The sequence below is a fragment of the Rhagoletis pomonella genome, unplaced genomic scaffold (assembly GCF_013731165.1).
Source record: "Rhagoletis pomonella isolate Grant_MI unplaced genomic scaffold, Rhpom_1.0 Rhpom_scaffold_00193, whole genome shotgun sequence".
NCBI classification, from domain to species: Eukaryota; Metazoa; Arthropoda; class Insecta; order Diptera; family Tephritidae; genus Rhagoletis; species Rhagoletis pomonella.
The window spans coordinates 28,779-51,594 of NW_023458747.1; the positions used below are offsets into that span (position 1 = coordinate 28,779).

Genomic DNA, 22,816 nt, shown 5'->3' on the forward strand with positions numbered 1-22,816 from the left:
TATTTTTCGTCTGAAAATTATTGTAAATATCAACTTTGAGTGAATTAGCTTCAGCAGTTACTAAAAGATCGCAGTTTTCGTATTTCTGGAAATTACCGTTATATGGGAAGTGGGCGTGGTTAAAGTCCGTTTCGCCCATTTTCAATACCAACCTACCCTGGATTAAGGGAAACCTACATACCAAATTTCGTTGAGATATCTCAATTTTTGCTCGAGTTATCGTGTACACTGGCGAACGGACAGACGGACAGACGGACGGACAGACGGACGGACAGACAGACATGGCTTAATCGATTTATTTTTTCATCCTGATCATTTATGTATACATTTGTCTATATCTATCTCGATTCGTTTTGGCTGTTACAAACAACCGTTATTTGAACAAAATTAATATACCGTTGTGCACAAGTGCGCTCGGGTATAAAAAATCAAATAAAAACACCTAAATAGGACTTTACTCCTTCATAAAAGACAAACAATAAATTAGATTCCACATAAAACCATTTTTATATCCATTTTATATTAGAGTATCATTCACCAATGAACGCTAAAACATCCAAAAACACTACATAACTAATATTTTACGGTATATCGAAATTGTCTAGTTAAGAAACTAAAGTTAATTGAGAAATTCCCAGAAATTCCCAGAAATTCCCAATTCAATAGCATCAAAAACTAACAGGACAATTCCTCAAACAACTTTTGTAAGAGAATGGTCCATTCAAGCAACCAGCGTTGCCGAAAGCTTTCGCTGTAGAGCTGGAAAACTATGGATAACATGGAAAACATCGATGGTTTTGGTAAGCACTTTCGATAGTTTTCAATCATACATACATACATAAAGATGCTGCTTGAAGCCAATAATCGTTGATAAAATTTTGTTCCTTAACAAAACGACGGACATATTTTAGCAATTCTGATCTCATTTTCAATAAAAATTGTTATGTTTAATTTTTGGCCTTTTTTAATCAACACCACGACCATCGACTGTTCTCCACTCGTCACTTCGCCCTAAAAAAATGTCATTTCGGCCAAAAAATCGCCAAATTTTTGTTTACTGTATTTGTTTAACAAAATAAAAATACAAACGAAATTACGTATAATGAGTTGTATGCATAAAAACTAAGCAATTGCGTTTTCTTAAAATTTCATATCTTTAACTAAAATTTATTTGAACAAATTGAGCAAAAGGTCTCAAATTTTAAGAAAAAGCATTTGCTTAGGTTTTATGCATACGGCCCAATAAATATGACCACACATTACAAAACTAAATGGAACCCATATTGCATATGGGTTAATAAAAGTGGATTTGCAATTGTTAACGACAATTTAAAATTACAATTTAAAACACAACTGCTTTTAAATAGTTGAACTCCACTGGTTTGAAGTTTTTGAAGATTTTGATCCAGTTTTAAGTAGGGGTATTCACACCGAGCTTGGTACTCGGTGTTCGGTAATTTTTCCCAATGTATTTTGTTTGTGTAAAAATATTTTACTATCGGTGTACCGGTTACGGAATTATCGCGAAGGAAGCTTGATCATTTTTCTGTTAGTTGGTAAACTACAGTCAGCTGATCGATATTTATTCAATTTTAAATCCGTCCGCTGCCGAAAGGCGTAACACATATGAATAAGTGAAATTTCTTAAATTTTCTGTTAAAATTTATTTTTATACCTTTCATGAGCATGAAATGGTATTATAACTTTGGTCCGATGTTTGTAAGTACCAGAACAAAAAGAGATAGACCCATTAAAATGTATACTTATATGATCAGAACGTCGAGTTGAGTTGATTTAGCCATGTCCGTCTGTCCGTCTGTCCGTCTGTCCGTCTGTCTGTCTGTTTGTATGCAATCTAGTCTCTCAGTTTTCGAGATATCCGGATCAAATTTGGTAGGTGGGTGTATTTTTATAATATATTAATCATTTGTCGGAACCGGAAGAATCGGACCACTATAACATATAGCTCCCATACAACTGATTGTTCAGATATGAGATTTTTCGTTATAACTTCTGCATTTATGCAGCTACGAACATGAAATTTTGCAGTACTTGCACCCATTATCAACAGAATACTTACAGTGAAAATTACAAAGATCGGGTCACTATAACCTATAGCTCCCATACAACTGATTGTTCAGATATAAAATTTTTCGTTATAACTCCTCCATTTATATAGCTAGGAACATGAAATTCCGCACTGTTTTCAATAATTATTAACAGAAAACTTACGGTGAAAATTAAAAAGATCGGGTAACTATAACCTATAGCTCCCATACAACTGATTGTTCAGATATGAGATTTTTCGTTATAATTCATCCATTTATGTAGCTAGGACCATGAAATTTCGCGCTGTTTTCACTCATTATCAACAGAAGATTTACAGTGAAAATAACAAAGATCGGGTCACTATAACCTGTAGCCCCCATACAACTGATTGTTCAGATATGAGGTCTTTTATCATAACTCCTCCATTTATGCAGCTAGGAAAATGAAATTTCGCACCACTTTCACTCATTATTTACAGAATACTTACAGTGAATATAACAAGGATCGGATGACTACAACATATATCTTCCATACATCTGATTGTTCAGATATGGGATTGTACGGTAAAACTCCTTTATTTGAACAGCTAAAACCGATAAATTTCGTAAGATATTTTATAAATAAAAAATACAAGGTCTACTGAGAAAATCGTCAAAATCTTTGCTGTATAAGCTTTATCTCCTATACCACTGATTGTTCAGATACCAGTTTTTGCGATATATCTTCTTTATGTAGGAAACTAAACCCAATAAATTGTGTTACCGGTTTACATACCGATCACGTAGCAGTGAAAATCACTTAGATTGGTGCTAATATAAGGTATATCTTCCATACCTCTGATTGTTCAGATGCGATTTTTTATATAGGTATGTAACTTCTCTATCGATGTATGCAGATGTATTCAAAATCAGTAATCTGTCAAACTAAAATTTGCAGATGTTCATGAAAGGTATGAAGCCTTCGGCATAGCCGAAGACAGCGCTGCTCTTACTTGTTTTTTAGGAAAAAAGCTACGAATCCGCTGTTGATAAACATAGATTACCAGACTAACAAAAGAAAACTGAAAAGGCCAGTTGATAAAATTACCAAAGTGGATGTGAAGACCCTTAGTGTAAAATTAGCATTTATTAACTGATAGATAATTTTGACTGAACAAATTCCCTATCCTACTTTTCTATCTCTTCCAAACCAGTGTCAGTGCAAATTAAAGATTTAGTTACAATTCTAGAAAAAATTCAATACAACCGAGAGCATGGTTGTAGAACAAAACTAGATAAATGCATGGTTGTATGTGGGATTCTGTTATCCTGTAACAAATTTTTTACATACATTTACAGGTCTATTCTGCACGTTACCGAAGATTTTGTAACCGGAAAATTGTATTACCAAAAAATGTTACCAGTTCTTGTCACCGCAATTCTAGGTACGTTGGTAATGCAGTTAAAATACTCAGCAATTCAGCTATGAAGAATTGTGCAGATTCTGGCATTGCATATTTCACGGGGCAACACTTTGTTTCCAACTTATGAGATGGTAACAAAATTTACCGGTTACGAGAGTAAAGAGAATGCGAAAAGGGTTTAAAAATTGACAGGAACTTTATTTACCGGTTACAAACTTTTTATTACCAGCGCAGAATAGACCTGTTAGTGGAAAAACTAAAATAAAAAACTCATTACGGATGAAAAATCGTCAAAACGTCATTGAGCTAAAAAAACGTCAAACTAACGACGAAATCGTGAGTTCGGCAAGCTGCTGGCACCTATTATGAAAGACTAATTGAGAACTCTGCTAACGAGCCGGTCTTAGCGTTATTCTTTTTGTCTTTTAGAAATACGTAAGTTTTCTAAAACTAAATAAAGTACAAGAAAAATAATATTTTTTTTCGTTTTGAAAAAAAAAACAAAAATTAGAAGCAAATTAAATAAAAAAATCCTATTAATAATAACGAAAAATTAAATAAAAAAATTTCTAAAAATTAGATGAAAAAAATAACATAAGAAAATCAAATAAAAAATTAAAAATAAAATGAGTTCCTAAAAATTGTATCACATATATTAAAAAAATATAGATTTTTCATCAAATTAATATTAGATCACATCACAGAATAAACAGTATACAGATGACCAAATCTAAAATCTCGTCATCACCGTAAACACTTGATGCTTATCCATAGGGTGGCCAGATATTATAGTGACATAATCAGTACAGCTGGGATCAAAAATCAGTACAAAGCCATTAAATTCAGCTCATTTTTAAGCGTATTTTTATTAATAACAATATAAGAACCAAACAACAGCCCATTAATTAACAAAAAATACATATACTATTGTCAATATAAAAATTCATTACTTTAAAACAAATCACAGGTATTACGTATGTATGTACAGCTGTGCTCACGAAAATAGTAAAAACATGTATTGACAGGTTTTGAAATTTTTTTCTTTCCTTACTTAATTTAATTTTTTTATAAAAATATAATTAATTCTATAACAAAAGACAAGTGAGTTGAAGTCTCAAACTTTCTAGAAAATTTATAAAAATTGAGAAAATTTAAAAAAAAATGTGTATCCCATTCTGTTTCAGTAGAAGACGAGCTCGAGTCAGAATCTGTTTGCACATTTTAAGCTACAAATTTAAAACATATTTAATTGGTGTGCTTATTAAGTACAACATTCACATCCAAAGCTACATATATCATATCCAAGAGTCGGTAGTTTGCACCTTTTCCAAATTTTTAGAACTTACATTGCACCGAAGCAGTAGTCGTCTTAAGTTTGACATACTGACATCCGATTTCTCTGTGGATGTTTAATTATAATCAAAACATTATCTCTTATTATCATCTTCTCAGTGTACTTAATATATGATTAACTCACCACCACCTTTCATAAGATTTATTAGTGGCGAAACCAGCTTTTCCTGTAAATCCTGTAAAACCTGCAAATCGTGAAGTTGGGTTTGGTTAAATCCAAGCAGTTTGTTATTTTACGAAATCCTAGGAAACGAAACAATTGCAAGCTGACACCTTTTTATACCCGAGCGCACTTGTGCACAAGGGTATATTAATTTTGTTCACATAACGGCTGTTTGTAAGAGCCAAAACGAATTGAGATAGATATAGACAAATGTATACATAAATGATCAGGATGAAAAAAGAAATTGATTAGGCCATGTCTGTCTGTCCGTCCGTCTGTCCGTTTGTCCGTGTACACGATAACTCGAGCAAAAATTGAGATATCTCAACGAAATTTGGTATGTAGGTTTCCCTTAATCCAAGGTAGGTTGGTATTGAAAATGGGCGAAATCGGACTTTAACCACGCCCACTTCCCATATAACGGTAATTTCCAGAAATACGAAAACTGCGATATTTTAGTAACTACTGAAGATAATTCATGTCGAATTTAGGACTGGTTCTGAACTATAGAAAAGGTAATGCAGCGGGGGACAATTTCCAATTCCTATGACATCGCTGTGTTAAATTCGCCAGTTGTTTGCATGCAAAAGAGATTTATCGTGAAAAAGTAGTGGTTCTAAATGTACTAGAAGCGCACCAGTTCAAAACTAGAGATTTTCCCCACGGTTCAGCGTGAAGCGAAAAGATGGCCCACTCAATTGGACTTACCGTTGATTTTTTGATTCTTTTTTTTTTTGACGGAGTTTGGGCTACATAACAATTTTTATTTGGCTCACTGTACATAGGTTCTTGCAGTCGCTGAATCCGAATATGGGGATCCCTTGATTCTTCAAGGTCAAATTCAGAAGAATTGTGTTGAATTTTAAGGTTTATGGACATAGTTTTTTCCTACTTGACCTTCAAATTACCTCGAACCTGGCGTAGTCGAGGCTAACATCATCAGAGGCTTCATTATCAAAGAAGCATTTAGTAATATTACATAAATTATAAATTATTGCATATCAGATCTTGTGTATTTAATTGAATTAAAAAGGTGTGGTTCAGCTTCACTTGGCTTGGCAGACTTAGGTTGATCTTTAAGAAGTATTTCGGTTACATATAGAGGAAGTAACTTATTGAGAACATAATGTTATTTAATCAAGTTCCAATCGCTATATGAGTCCTAATAGGCAAGTTTTTTCCAAAAATACTTTCGTACTATTAGGCTTTTATAGGATATGGCCAGAAACGTTTCGTAACGAGCATTATTTAAAATGTCGCTTTTCACGCCGTACATTTGGTCGGAGAACGTTTATAAACGTTCATATACGTTCTCTGGTCTAAAGCTGGGATCACACGATTTGTACATTTGGCTAAAATTTCGTCAAATTCATAGACGAATCATGTGAACGCTAAATTGCATTTGTCATTTATCAGAAAAGCCAAATATTTGCCTTCTGTGGCAAATGAAAAACAACCGTGGTGGCCAAATCGTGTGAACGCAATGCTGCTACATAAGCCAAAAAAAAAATACGCAAATGACCAAATATCTGATTTGCCACTTGATGACAAATGCCAGTGATAAATATACAAATATTGTTGAGCGGTATTGCTATTTAGCGCTTGTGAACCTTTGTATTTTCCAATTTTGGTAAAATGTTAATATTTAATATAATATTCGTATCCGAAAACTACCGAAAAATATCACGTTATTTGAAAACAATAATTTTAAAATATTTGATCTAAATGAACATTTGAAAACATGTACATATACGTATTCGACAGTAGCTGAGTGTGCAGAGACACGTGCGACTATCATGAGGTCCCAGGTTCTTATGCCGGCATATTAAAAAGTATTTATAAAAGTATAATTAATTTCTGAGTATAATTAACTATGAAAAAGCATATGTGAAGAAAAGTATTCGTTTCACAACCCTTCGTGGCACTTTTCTATTCACCTTTCTTTCAGTTTTCGGATCTCTTTCCGCAGTTTTTGCTGGCTATACACATTATACATACATGCATATCGTCGTATAAAGTACAAACCCACGTATCGTCATTCTGCAAAATCGCGTATCTGACATTTGCTGCCAAAAATTGGATTTGCTTACAGGAGATGTTGGCTCAATCCTCATCCATCCGTCCTGAAATATACTATCCAGAAATGCGATTGCTTTATAAAAAAGAGAATAATTTTGAAATATGAGTGTTTTTACTACCTATTTAGATAATAATTTATACAACCTCACATAGGCAGGCTTTGCCATTTGTTGATACGCGGTTTTGTACTTTAAACGACGATATACAGATTATTAAAGACGATCTAAATTACACTGTGTGACAAAAAAAAATTATATAGTTTTTTTCGAGGTTAACACTTGTTGTAGGTCTATTCAGGCAGTAAAATCTGCATACTCAGAATTTTAAATACACCCTCAAAATCTGGGCTTAAGGTCAAAAACCGCGTTTTTCAAAGGGTGACGCACAGGTATACTTGCTCGTAACTTTATTTCTGTTTACCCGGTGAAAAATACGTATATACGTATGTGATTCGAGATAAGAGATTTCGCTGCTTACAACAATGTTTAAACGGATAATTTATCTTAAGAAAAGGCAAAGGAATCAATGATCGGACTTAAAAAAAAATTGTGTGGTAGAATCAGGAAAAAAATGTTCTAGATTTCAAAAAAAATGTGGTAGATCTCAGGTTTTGGATCTAACTTTGTACAAAAATTTAAAAAATCTGCAAGGTTTTACCTAAATTGCAAACATTTTAATTAGAATCTAAAACCAAATTAATTTTAGTATAATAAAGCGCAAGATTGAAGTTGATAAAAATTGCGTTGAGTTTTGGCAATTTTTTCCTTGACAACTTCGAACATATTTTGAAAGATTTCCGCAACCTTGCGGAGTGCTGCCAGCTGTTTTTTTTATCACATCACGATGTAGCAAAAAAGTTTGGCTCGTTCCAGAAATGCTACTTGGGATTTGCCGATTTTGACAATTCTCAAGTAAAAGTAAACAACGCTTTAGAAATTTGAGATGCACTAAAATTTGCTAATCCTTTCACAAAAATCGCCGGTTTTTATCATTTTCGCTATTAATTCTTTTTATAAATCATATATTTTGCAATTTAACACAATAAAATCACGTTTGATGTCGAAAAATTTAATATTGAGATATATTGAGATATATCCTCCCATTCTGCCTGTTGTTAGTGTTTAGTTTTGGACAATTTTTACTCTTAAAATTAAGAAAATTTTGTCGAGCCAAAATAAAACTACTCAAAAACGCGAATATGTGGTAGATTTCAGACCTTGTGTGGTAGATAAGGTAGATGCTCAAAAAAGTGGCAGATCTACAACAATGTGGTATACGTCCGATCACTTAAAGGAATCTTACAGAGTATATGCAAACGTTTAATTTTTCACATTTTTTCATTCTAAATTACTACTTGTCCGACTATTTTGTTTACTAGTCTACATACATTTTTATTTATTTTTTTTATTTCAAGGCCCTAACCCCTAATTTCCTTTCTTTTTATGAGAAATATTATTGCCTATTTTTATAGGTTTTTTAAAAATCATTTAAAGTTCGCGACTTGTCATGTTAGGTCAGAAAATATGGTTTTGTAGATTTATCAGTTGAATTGTACTACATATTTTGTAATTGTATAAATAAGGAATCGTCAAAACTTAAAAAAATATGAAAATATATATTTTTTTTATTTGCTCAATGAAAATCGCGACAATCCAAGAATGACAGTAGATTATTATACATCATTTTAAAGGCCTATAAATCCTCTTCTCACAACATGTTCGATTTTTAAAATTTAATGAAAAATAGTCATTCAAAACTGATAAATGTACAAAACCGAGTTTTCTAGCTTAAAATAAAATGAAATGAAAGGCATACTTACATTTTTTTTTTTTTAAGTTTTTTGAGGTGCTACCCCCAAAAATTGTTATATATAAGGAGAAAATATTTATCATTTAATATAGACTCAATTGACCCAGATTAACCCATGTCACAAACGAGTTGGAATAATGAACCATGTATCGTGGTTCTGTGCGTTATTATCTACTTACTCGTACATATAAAAAATCCTAAATATATATACACATTTTAAAGAAACAAAATCAAACTTATATTAAACCGACTTCACAAAAAGGCGAAGGCTATTAATTATCAATTCGTCGGAATATTTTTTTACGTATTTAACCGCATAACTTTGGACCACGTTAACCGATTTCTATAATCTTTTTTTTTAAAGGCAAGGTGTTACCCTACAGGTGGTCCCATACTAATTTGGTTAAAATCCGATCATTGGATCATGAAGAAATTAATGATAATCTTAAATTTGTATATGAGAATTGAAGTCGGTTTTGATTTTTGCTTAAAAATTACTTGTCCATTTATTTATGAATGATGGGGTGAACAGAAATAATTTTGTTTTGCATCATGCTATGTTTTATACAATAGTAACCGTGCAAAGGCCGCTAATAAGGTGGCTAGCCAAAGGCAGCACTGACGCAAAGTCGTTATCTCAACTTCGACCCGTTTGTGGCACGGGTTAGACTTGATTAATTGAGCCAAAATTTTTAGGGAATTACTTTTTCACCACCCGCAAATTTCCGATTTTCAAAAATAAGGGCCACTTTAATGTACATATATAAGAAAGAAGCCGTAAAGAGTTTTGTTTTTAATTAGCTATAAATTTTGAAAACCTATTAGGTTTTGGCAGAGACATTCGACTTTGACCAATACGTTCTGCACTTTTTCTAGTACTAAAATTTAAGTGAGATATCACATCATGGGGAATTTAATTGATGGTTTGATGGGGTCTGCATATACATATATATTTATATACTAGTGAACAAAAAAGCCGGACAAGACGTTCCACAGATTGCTCCACCATTTCTCAAGACAAATTTACCATTTATAAATGGTTGTAAACAACGAAATGTTTTCTCTTAAATGGCATATGTAAAGTATTTTTCATCGGAAATAAAGTTACGAGCAAGTATGTGCCTACCTATGAAAAACGCGTTTTTTACCTACAGCCCAGATTTTGAGGGTGTATTCAAAATTCTGAGTACCTATGCGTATATATTATTTTTGTTTATTTCACTTCAGATCTCACGAAATCATAAATGCAAAAGTATGGTTGACACCGGATCAGCTTTTTAAGTATTTATGACCAAATGGTTAAATCGTGTGAATGAATGTGGACAATATTTGTCACTTTCCTGCTGTGCGCAAATGTGTGCCAAATCATTTGTATCTTTGGCAACCAAATCGTCTGATCGCAGAACAAATCATTTGTACATCGCTATCCAAATGCGAAAATGTGGGCAAATCTAAATTTGGTATTTTGTGTACAAATGTACAAATCGTGTGATCCCTGCTTAACAGCTCAACCTAATACTACCGGCGTGAGTTTTTCTACGCACGCACGCAAGTTTTTTACATTTGATTTACTGAAATGCATTCTGTCAAATTTCAGAATTTTTTTTAGCGAAATTTAAATCCATAGTCGCGCCAAAATGATAATTGAGCATAAACGTCAAATCGAGATGTCACGCAAGACAAATCTTGGAATCAAGGCACAGGTAGAAGCCAAAATGACGTTGCTCTCATGAGAACCAAACCTTTAAACTTCAACTTGATTTTATTTTATTTCCTATATTTCGTTACGCTTAAAATGTCATGTCGTTTGTTTTTTTGAATGTTCGTTAAAAACAAATTTTAATTAACATTTGCATTTTTGTAGTGTTGTGCGGTTTATACTTAGTGTATGTGTTAAAAATGCAGCGCCTGAAGCGTTGTTTTTTATGTGGTGTTAAATATAATCCAGACATCACAATTTTTTTAACGTGCCTCAATGCCCTCGGCGTAAGGAGCGTTGGGAAAGCAGCTGTGGGGTAGAGCTGCAGCGAAATGCCTTGCTGTGCGTTAAGCATTTTAAAGCAGCAGATTTCATAAATGCACCAGGAGGTACAGGAAAGGCACGTTTGATGCCAAGTGCTCTTCCTATGACCCTTATGCCGGAAAGTCCTTCCAACAACACTGCAACTCATAAATCAAGTTGTGAAAGCTTAATAAATGATCGCGCTTCACAAACTGAGTAAGCATTGTTAAAACGCGTTATATTTATAGAAATATTTATAATTTAAGTCGTTTAGTGGAGACTTAGAACAATCCAGCTACAAACTCGAAATTCTGTTGCTGAAGTCAATAATTGAAAATCTGGAGGGTGAAAACTCAGCACTCAAGACAGAGTTGGAGAAAGCCAAACTTATTGAAAATGCATTCCAGGGAATGTCGCAATCATTATTTGTGTTCCGTTGTTTTATTGATTGCCCAACGTTATGCCTAGTACATATATCGCTTTATACATACATTTGTATATTATACAAAATTAAAACAGGTACTATAAATATAACTTTCAATTATAAAAAAATAGAAAAGAACATACAAATTAACAAATTTTAACTAAAGAAAATAAATAAATAAATACAAAACTTCAAATTTACTTAAAAACGTCAACCAGCGAAATGTAATTTTTTTATTTTTCCTTACACACGCTCATTTTTATTTTTACTCTCCCGAAAACTTTGACTTTTGTAGGTTTGATGTCAATTTGGCTTCTACCTGTTTTTATTGTACCATGCTTGGAATTTGAGTTAGCATTTTACGCACGCCGTTCCCTTTCGATTAGTCCCATACAAGTTGTATGTGCATGAGAAATTATTGACAGTAAACTGCCGGCATGCGTGAATATTAAGTTGGTCTGTTATTTACAATTAGTGCAGACGCCTTCTTTGATTTTGTAGTTTTTGTAGTGGAGAGTTAAATTCCGAATATAAGTCAACCCTGCACTGTTAAAATGACCTATAAGCGCAGTACAATATTAATAATATTTATATTAAACGTTAAGTGTGATGTAAAAATTTTCTTTCTCATTCTAGCTGGTTCAAAGAGGAAAACGAACAACTATTACCTCTGCAACTGAGCGAACGCATCACAATAGTTTCTGCCGGTTTGCTGAAAATTGCAAAGGTAATGCCAAATTTTACTATATAAATATTCATATATGCTTCCCTTCGATTTCTGGCGTGCGTTTTGACCTACAGTTTTACGCAAGCTCCGAACGGCAGTTGTATATTCATGAGAAGCTGTTTTTTAGGGCATAAATACACTCAGGCGGCTGCTTTGGTGTAGTGGTCAACAGTGCGTGCCACCATTCCGCAGGGATTGGGTACAAGCCCGGTTTCCGACCAATATAAAAATAAAATGAATGAAATATACCGAAAACGCGTTTTTGGTCATTTTTGAACCTCTGTAAAACAATAAATTTATGCAATATATCTGCTTGTGTGGGAGGATATGAAAGCCGAAACAGTACCCTTTAATACTCAAAATCAAAAATCTGTGGTTCGAGCACTGAAGGAACTGTTTTTACTTTAAGCCTCTTCAATGCCGTGAAGACTCGAGACATGTTCGACAAACCTATATAGGTGCCCAAAATTTGTCCTTTTTATCGCGAAACCAAAGTAAGCAAGGTAAACTCATTTAACAAATTCGGATATGTTTTGTTTTTATTTCTCAAGAGTATATTCAACAAAGTGTAGCAAAAGAAATCTGGATGGTAATGACAAGATTCTGGTCTCGAGCTCATATTTATAAGAAAATACATAACAAGTGATTATTTTGTAACGTCAAAAAATATTAATGGGTAGGCTCAGAAGGCGCATCAGTTGAGCGCAACCGTTGCTAAAAAAAAATCAGTGATGGTTATGCGTTTTCTGAACGGCTTGATACATTAGCTGTCAAATTCGACTCTCAAAGGTACACACCAACATGTTGTATCAAATCATCAGAAAAATATTACGATCATCTAACACGCAACTGTTCTGTTGATCATAGGTACCCCACAACGCGTTCAGAAGGTGCAATCGCAACAGTTACTGAGCTGTTGCGCTTTCTGAACGTCCCCATTATTATTATTAATAAATTTCCAGTGCTTCAGATTGATGCAAAACAAGTGATAAAAAAACTGTTCTTAATTACTTACAGTGTTCGGACCATAATTTTTCGATTTTCAGTATTAAAGGGCAGTGTTTGAACTTTCATATCCTTCCACTTAGACAAATATATTGCATAAATTTATTGTTTTACAGAAGTTCAAAAATTACCAAAAACGAGTTTTTCGGCAGCTTCAAACATAAGTTGCTCAAAAACTAGAGCCAATCCAATATCTTTTCGGTCAGATTCGGATTCTACCGGAAAAATCCTATAAGAAAAGGCTATATTTTAGTCAACAGAAAATCTGTCAAATTTAAAAAAAAATTCAAAAAAAATATTTGGGCTTGACACCTACCAACTCTTCTTGGAATTCGAAACTGTATGCAAATTTTCATAAATATTTTGCACTTCTCAATTACTGTTTTTTATCAAATTTTTTCCAAAAGGGTAATTAAGAAGTCCTCCTGTCGTCAAACAAACAGTCAGGGTATTCGCACCTAGACACTCACGTCACTGTTGACAGTTATAACCCTGTCGGAAATTCAATTACTTTCAAAGCAATTTAAAAAGTATTTTTTTACCAACCACAATCAACTAACTTTATTAACACGGCTATGTCCTAAAACTTTAAAATGCATTAACTGAATAAATAAATTGTTTCCAACTATTTACTTTGTCAATTGATTAATTTGTGAGACAAGCCAGTTATTTCCGACAGGGAATTGGCGCAGACTATGGAACGATGAGCTGTATGATCTTTACAATGACATGAACATAGTGCAGTTTGGCGATGTCGTTCGTATGACCACCGTCGCGACGCTCCATCTCTGAAAGTATTCAACTCGGATCTCGCTGGTGGTAGCAGAGGAGGAGGGAAGCCCACCCTGCGATTGAAAGACCAAGTGGCTTCACTTAGCATTTCGAATTTGCGTCAGTTAGCTCAGAAGAGAAACGACTGGCGTGCTTTGTTAAACTCGGCCAACATCGTTTAGGTGGATACAGCGCTAAATAAGAAGGAGAATTAAGAAGTGAAATGTAGAGTTAGCGGAAACAAAACACAAACTTGAAAACGTCCGTATTGCAAAAAAATCGATGCACTTAATCTCCATTGTATTGTGGCGAACACTGCGGCAACGCGAAGCGAACAATGAGAAATAGGCAGAATGTTCGAGGAGTGAAGTAGAATGTTCCACAAAGAGAAAAGTCAAGTGGGATGAACACTGCGAACAGGGAGAAAGAGAATGAACGATGAACTTCAGAACATTCTAGAGTGACATGAGTGCGAGCGCAGGTATATAAGAGCCACCACACAGCGGAGTGAGTTAGTTACAAGTCAGGAAGCTACAAGTAAAGTGAGTTGCGAATAAGCAAACTATAAGTTTAATTGTGTTAACAAGTTTTGTAAAGCGTTGTAATTGCTTTTACGAGTATTATAAAGTGTTTTTACGGTATTAGCGAGTATTGTAAATTGTTTGTTGTACAATAAAGTTAATTGTACTACAATTTGGTCATCGTGATCATTTATTTAACAATCCCGTGATACGAGCCGTAGGATATTTGGGAAATCCCTCAAGGTTTCAAGGATAATCGTAACAGTATAATACACAGTTTAAAATAGTGGCTAGGATTGAAGTATAGTATTTCTGCCATGAAAAACAGCTTCTCATAAAAATACAATCGCCGTTCGGAGTCGGCGTAAAACTTCCATAATCTGCGACCCAATATTAAGTCTACGTGTTTCGACGTTTTTTGTGTTATTTCAAAACTTGATGCACTATGGGCTGGCGACTACTATTTGTTGTCCAAAAGTCGAGAAGTAACCAAATTGATTTGAAACTTGGTGTTCGGAGGTTTTTGAGGATGCGGATTTCGAATATGATGGATCCAATATGGCGACCAAGTTTTATAATTCTTTCTTTTTCACTAAAAGCTTATATATAAGGGGGTTCTTGAGGTCGCTGATTTCGAAACCGATGTCAGATTTTTTTAATCCAATATGGTGACCAAATTTTATAATTTTTCCTTTTCCTCCACAAACTCATATAAATGGGGGGGTTTCAAAGTGGCTGACTTCAAATCTAATATCAGATTTTAGAAATTCAAAATGGTGTATCCAATGTGGCGTTATCGGACTCGGATCCAAATAATTTGAGTTTAAAATAGCAGACCACATTTTTGCTATATATTTTGTTCTAATCCTAGGTGCGTCAAATAAAAACTTGTTCCTTTGGATATAAGTATCACGAGTGTTAGGGTGTCCCTTGTATGGCCAATTTTTTTAAATATTACCGCATACTTAAGGAACGGGTTTCAATTACTTCCATTTATAGAGATGAGCTCGCATTTAAGGTTTCAGCTTAATTAAACAACTTTTAGGTATGCCACAAAGATTTAAAAGTTATGAAAAATTAGAGACTAATACATTGTGTTCAGTTTGTTAATATGTTAACGTGAAATTTAATCCAAATCATTCAAACAGTTTGACAGTATTTTTGTTTGCAAAATCACGTAAATTCTTTATTTTTAAATCTTCAAGGTCCCTATTACTATTATTAAATATTATATATTGGATGGCTGGATATTTTTTTTGCGTTGTGCTCATTCCTTACCTGAGTTGATAAATTTTTATCAAATTCGATTTTTAATTGAAAGATTTTGGTCCAACAGTTTATCCAACAATCCACATTTATGATTTGTACTGGCAGATTCATCGGCTAAGACTATGGTTTGATGGTCGTTTGCCGCCTTAATAACCGAACGAAAGTGTTATGTCCATGAGAAGCTCCCTGGTGGCAACAATGATCCGGATCTATAGTGAATGTGTATCCTTGTCAACAGAAATACAATATACATACATAAACTGAGATGAAATACCTTAAAAAGTTTCGCGAAAGCAATTTAAAGGAAAAATGATTTATTTTTTTCTGTCACGTTCCATATTAAATTCAATAAAAAAATAAATTTTCATTCGATTGCTTTCATAAAACTGGCTTTTAAGGTATTTCGACAGGTGGTGATTTGAGATTTACCACTGCACAACTCAACCCTGGTTTCTTCGAATGAAGCTTTAACGCATAATAATATTGGCAAATCACATCCATTGGGCCAATCGTAACACACGGGAGTTCGATATACTCAATGATGCAACAGCATGGTACAATAATTACAGGTATTGTCTTCCCAGAGAGCGCATATTCCGATCTTCCTTATTTAAAAAATATCACACTAACACATTTACTGCTAGGGAAAAGGGATATTTCCATACCCCATATACCTTATAAGGCCATAAAAAATAACAAAAACAAATAACTTAAGGACGAGCACACCTATAAAAGTTAAGCATTCTAATAATAGAAATATTAACAAAAACCAACAACCACATGATCAAGTGAATTGCAGCGGAATAGCTACGCTTGATTGTAGTTGGCTTAGCAAAGTGAAATAGTGGAAAATAAGCAACAAGAATTAACAAGACAAACTTAGCACAGTGCGTAGGTAACTGGCTGAGTCAGTGGTGATCGTCGGTTCGAATCCTACTGAAAGAAGTCTGATGAGGAAATGTGGTGATTTCCCAAATAGCTATCACTTCTACCATTTTTTCAAATTATTGTTCCTTTTCCACAATAAGTTTACACTTCCAAACAGCCTCGAGCTCATAAAAATTGTTGAAAATAATAATAATAGATTGGCGCTTACACACATGTTAGTGTTTAGCAGAGCTTCTCCTCCAATTTGTGGTGTACGCCTTGATGTTGTTACGCAAAGGGGAGGGACCTACAGTTTTACGCCGACTCCGAACGGCGATTGTATTTTTACGAGAAGCTGTTTTTCATGGCAGAAATACACTCGGAGGTTTGCCATTGCCTGCCGAGGGACGACCGCTGTTAAGAAAATACCTTTTTTTCTAAATTTTTTTTATGTATTCTTACATAATTCATGTATTTATTGTGGTATTTTTATTTTATTTTTTTGGTTAAAATACAGATAAAATTTTGTTCATTTCATTAATGTACGGTTTTACATGGAATAATAAGTATTGAGGTGAAGAAATAAATAGTTTTTTTGCTCAATAATGCCTCACTGGATTTTTTTATGCGGTTTTTTTTTAGAATTTTTTACATGGAGTATCTGAATTTATGCGGTTTTTGAAAATGCTGAAACGCATCCCCTGTTTTTGTATGAAAGTAAAGAAATTTCTTATGCGGATTTTTTTTATGCGGCTTTCTGAGGAACGCATGTAACGCATAAAAAGAGACCTAAGTGTACATATCTCCATAACAAGTTTCAGAACTCTACCATGAACATTTCCAGAGATATGGAGTATGAAAAATTCGGTTCGTATGGGAGGTTCCACGCCCCTTTTATATATCGATATTGTTTTTAGCAGATAACCATCCTTTAAACGTCTGCAGCAGGTATCCGAAATTTCAAAACAATCGGATTCGCCGTTCTCGAGCTTTGCGATATAACGGGTGATTTTTTTGAGGTTAGGATTTTCATGCATTAGTATTTGACAGATCACGTGGGATTTCAGACATGGTGTCAAAGAGAAAGATGCTCAGTATGCTTTGAAATTTCATCATGAATAGACTTACTAACGAGCAACGCTTGCAAATCATTGAATTTTATTACCAAAATCAGTGTTCGGTTCGAAATGTGTGTTATCGACAAATTTTGTTCAGCGATGAGGCTCATTTCTGGTTGAATGGCTTCGTAAATAAGCAAAATTGCCGCATTTGGAGTGAAGAGCAACCAGAAGCCGTTCAAGAACTGCCCATGCATCCCGAAAAATGCACTGTTTGGTGTGGTTTGTACGCTGGTGGAATCATTGGACCGTATTTTTTCAAAGATGCTGTTGGACGCAACGTTACGGTGAATGGCGATCGCTATCGTTCGATGCTAACAAACTTTTTGTTGCCAAAAATGGAAGAACTGAACTTGGTTGACATGTGGTTTCAACAAGATGGCGCTACATGCCACACAGCTCGCGATTCTATGGCCATTTTGAGGGAAAACTTCGGAGAACAATTCATCTCAAGAAATGGACCGGTAAGTTGGCCACCAAGATCATGCGATTTGACGCCTTTAGACTATTTTTTGTGGGGCTACGTCAAGTCTAAAGTCTACAGAAATAAGCCAGCAACTATTCCAGCTTTGGAAGACAACATTTCCGAAGAAATTCGGGCTATTCCGGCCGAAATGCTCGAAAAAGTTGCCCAAAATTGGACTTTCCGAATGGACCACCTAAGACGCAGCCGCGGTCAACATTTAAATGAAATTATCTTCTAAAAGTAAATGTCATGGACCAATCTAACGTTTCAAATAAAGAACCGAAATTTTATGCGTTTTTTTTAAAAAAAAAGTTATCAAGCTCTTAAAAAATCACCCGTTACATAGATGGATAAGAGTTGTTGCTTTTAATATTGCGCTCACTTACGTACAAAAAAACATAGCAGCAGGGTTTTTATGCGTAATTATATACCTCCATATCATATGTATGTACATAATTATGGATATACAAATGTAAGTGCTAACAGCAATGTTAGTTGCTCCTTGTGGCAACATAAACGACTCTACATACATAATTGTATACATTATTTCTCCAAGAACTGTACATACATATTTGTTTTGTTAACATAAGAATCAACATTAACGTTAACATTAGCACGTATGTATCTTACTAATCTTATCTTATCTTACTAATCTTACTAATATTATAAATGTGAAAGTTTGTATGTTTGGATGTTTGGGAAATCATCACGCGGAAACGACTGAACGGACGTGCATGAAATTTGGTACGCAGATAGCTTATGGGCCAGATTGGTTAATAGGCGATTTTTTTAAGGGTTGCCACCCGTTAAAAAAGTTTAATTTATTTAATATGCGGGAACGACTGAATGGATTTGTATGAAAATTTGCACACAGATAGCTTATGACCTAGATTGGAAAATAGGCTACTGTTCTTAAGAGCTGCCACCTGTTAAACAAGATTCATTAAATTAATACGCGGAAACTACTGAATGGATTTGCATGAAATTTTGCAAGCAGATAGCTTATGACCTACAGTAGAAAATAGGCTAATTTTTCGGGAGAGTTGCCACCTGTTAAACAAGTTTTAATTAAATTAAAACGTGGAAAGGACTGAACAGATTTGCATGACATTTCGCGCAGAGATAGCTTATGACCTATGTTGGGAAATAGGCTACTTCTTTAAGAGCTGTCACGTATTAGACAAGTTTAATTAAATTAATACGCGTAAATGACTGAACTAATTTGCATGAAAGTTTGCACAAAAATAGCTTATGACCTAGATTGGAAAGTAGGCTACGTTTTTAAGAATTGCCACCTTTTTGAAAATGAAATTTTGCTCAAAGATGGTTTATGACCTGGATTGAAAAATACGCTTCTTCCTTAAGCGGTTTTCCGATCAGATCGAAATTTAGTACACTTACTACGGATTTCGGAAGGATGGTCTTAGACTGAAAGTAAGTCCGATAACTCAAGGTCCCTCCCATACAAATTGGAATTTTCATATTACATACATATCTCTGGAAGTATTTGTGGGACAGAACTGAAATTTGGTACAGTGATATGTATGTGAAATCAATGATGGCATTAATCGATTGATGTTTTAATTAGTTACTTCGATTAAATTCAAACTGATTACAGTTAATCATGATAAATTTTAATCTGGCAAAACAGTTAATCGTAACCGCGATTAAAAAATTAATTTTTAATCATTAACTCTTAATTTGATCAAGTAGGTTTGGTGATTAATTGAGTTATGCTGGAATTTCCCTGTGCACACAAATCAAGTTAATCTGGCATGGCTAAGTCAGGCTTCCTCATCAATCTAAGCAATTTGGTGTGAATTTTCATTAAGATATATACCAACAAACGTTTTACAAACTAGGTTTGTAAAACTTCCCAGTTTATGTATTACTAATAACAATAATAATAATTTTTTTATATTATGTGTTTTTTATAAGCGTAAAACACAAAATAATTACTATAACTGGTGTTTGGTTTCAAACTCGGACAAACTAGACAAATGAATCAGATTTTATTTTTAATTGAATTAACGATTAATGTTTTAAATTAATTAAACGTAATCGCAGCCAGCGATTAACGATTAAAAAAATGTTATCATTGATCGTACAGTTGATTACGACTAATTAATTTTAATCGTCAAACGCGATTATAAATCGTTAATTTTTAATCGTTAATCAGATTAACAGTTTCCCAACACTGTGTGAAATCATGTTCATATTCACAGAGAAAAATGGACGCTTTTGGAAAAGAGGCGTAGCACCTCCCATAGTGACTGAAAGTTTCATATTGCATATCTCTTCAAATGTTTGGGGTAAAGCACTCAAGCAAGGTATGGAAATACATATGTATGTATGTATGTGAAACTAATACCATATTCATGGAGAAAAATTAGAGTTATTGGAAAAGGTGGTGTGGCAGGCAACTCCCATGCAAATTGATTTTTCTATGCTGCATATCTCTGGAGGTGTTTATTGCAGAGGACTGGAACTTGGCACCGAGATGTGTATACAAAATTAATTCCATACTCATGGAGAAAAATTTGCGTTATTCAAAAAGTGGACATGGTTCCTCTCGTAAAAATTTACTGTATTATACTGCTTATCTCTAGAGGTGTTCATGGTAGAGTACTGGGACTTGGTACTGGGGTATGTAAAATCAATTCTAAATTCATGGACGAAGATTAGGGCCATAAGAAAAAGGGGTGTGGCACTTCCAGTACAAATTTACTTTTTCTTGCCACATATCCCTGGAAGTGTTTGTGGAAGAATACTGGAACTTGGTAAGGAGTTGTGTATGCAAAATGTATCAATTGCTCATGGAAAAAATGTGAGTTATTAAAAAAGGAGGCATGTCGCCTCCCATACATACTAGAGAGTTCTTAATACATATCTCTGCAAGGATAGAAAATTTCTCGAAGTATTTTAAATTTGTTATGGAGATTTATTTAATAATTGCCGTACTGACTTTGTTTCATTTGCACTAAAGGAAGCAAGATCGGACAAGCCTATTAAAATATTAAAATTTAAAAAACATCATTAAATTATTTTTCATATTTGTATAAAAGCGCGGGGTGAAACCCGCGGGTATAAGCTAGTATGTATATATAACCCTTGCTTTGCGCTGTATTCCGTACGAATTAACAGCAGTGGGCGCTCTCGGCGCTGTTATGTGGGCATGTATGTTAGATTCATAGGATTTTTAAAGTCCTGAAGTTCCATTTTTAGCGAAGTATGTAAACTTTTTTTGCTAAGACAATGAGAAGCCCATCCAGAACCTATAACCGACATTTCAAAAAAATCGGTACAGCCGATATCGAGCTTTGCGAACAGAAAAAAAATGGCTTTCAAAATATATATTAGTGTAGATTGTCGTGTCACGTTGTTGTCCACGATGAACTCCGAAACTCCGATTTCCTTGAAATTTCGTTCGTGGGTAGCATATTACATTAGTCATACTATAGGATACTTTTTTTCCGGGAAGTGGACCAGTGACCGATCTTTTCGATAAAATCTTAATTATGATTCGATTTGCTTGAAATTTGATATGTGTTTAAGCGACTTATGCATTTCGCGCAAAAAAATATCAAATATTTATATTGCATTTCCCGCACAAACCAAGTGCAGCGAACACACACACGCACTTGTATTGCACTCCCGCCCAAAACCAAGTGCAGCGAATGAACACATGCACTTGTGTATAAAAGTAATTCGCTCGTTCTTAATTGGGTATGCATTTTTTATGCAATTCTAAAATATCTCTTCGCTGAACTTAGTGAAGTGAGAAGTCGCTGGCATTTTAAACTATGGTCAACGCTAAGCCAGCTTGGCTATTACACGGTGCTTTAAGCATGGCTCCAACTCCACTTCTGGAGTAATTTTTGGTAAGGTAGTAGGCTACGGCTACGATAATAAGAGCTGCAGAACTGAACTGCTCAGGAACAATTTACTACAAGAGCGTGCAATCGCTGGCTTATGCCGATGACATCGACATCATCGGTAACAAAAACTGCGAAGTCAGTTCTGCCTTTTCCAAGTTGGATAGGGAAGCAAAGCGCATGGGTCTGGTGGTAAACGAGGACAAGACGAAGTATCTCCTGTCATCAAACAAACAGTCAGCACATTCGCGCCTTGGCACCCACGTCACTGTTGACAGTTACAATTTCGAGAAAGTAGAGAATTTCGTTTACTTGGGAACCAGCATTAACACCGATAATAATGTAATATTTTGACCAAAGTGACAAACACGATATTACTTAGTAAATACGTAGATGATGTGTTTGCCATAGTTAAGGAGGACGAACTGGAAAAAACAATGGATACATTAAACTCATATCACAAGGATATCAAATGGAGTTAGAAGCAGATAACAAATTACCTTTTCTGGATTCTTTGGTGTGCAAAATGGACAACAAAATAAAACTTGACTGGTATCAGAAGCCCACATCTTCAGGACGCATAATAAATTATAAATCGAAACACCCAAAGAATATGATAATAAATACGGCAAAACACTTTATCGATAGAGTATTAGACACAAGTGACGTAGTGTTTCACCCGGAAAACAAAAAACGGATAATAAACATACTAAAAAGCAACGATTTCCCGACTGGACTGATACATAGGATGATAAAAACACACAAATCAAGTAAAAATACGAAAAGTAGTGAAAAAACAGCGGTATCGTTCAAATCGGTAGTATACATACCAGGTTTCTTGGACAGATTAAAAGCTTCAGACATATATCAGCAATATGAAAAGCAAAGTGTTAACTATGGACAGAAACAATATTAT

At 34.3% G+C, this 22,816-nt stretch overlaps 1 protein-coding gene across 4 annotated transcripts in view; it reads left to right on the plus strand.

The window, feature by feature from the left end:
• LOC118750280 (contactin-2-like) overlaps positions 1-22,816 on the plus strand; it is a 105,940-nt gene that overhangs the window by 1,400 nt on the left and 81,724 nt on the right. For all 4 annotated transcript variants that reach the window (XM_036485003.1, XM_036485004.1, XM_036485005.1 and 1 more), the window contains exon 2: positions 11,918-12,008. In XM_036485003.1, coding sequence (XP_036340896.1) covers positions 11,918-12,008 — 91 coding nt within the window. The remainder of the gene's footprint in view (positions 1-11,917; positions 12,009-22,816) is intronic.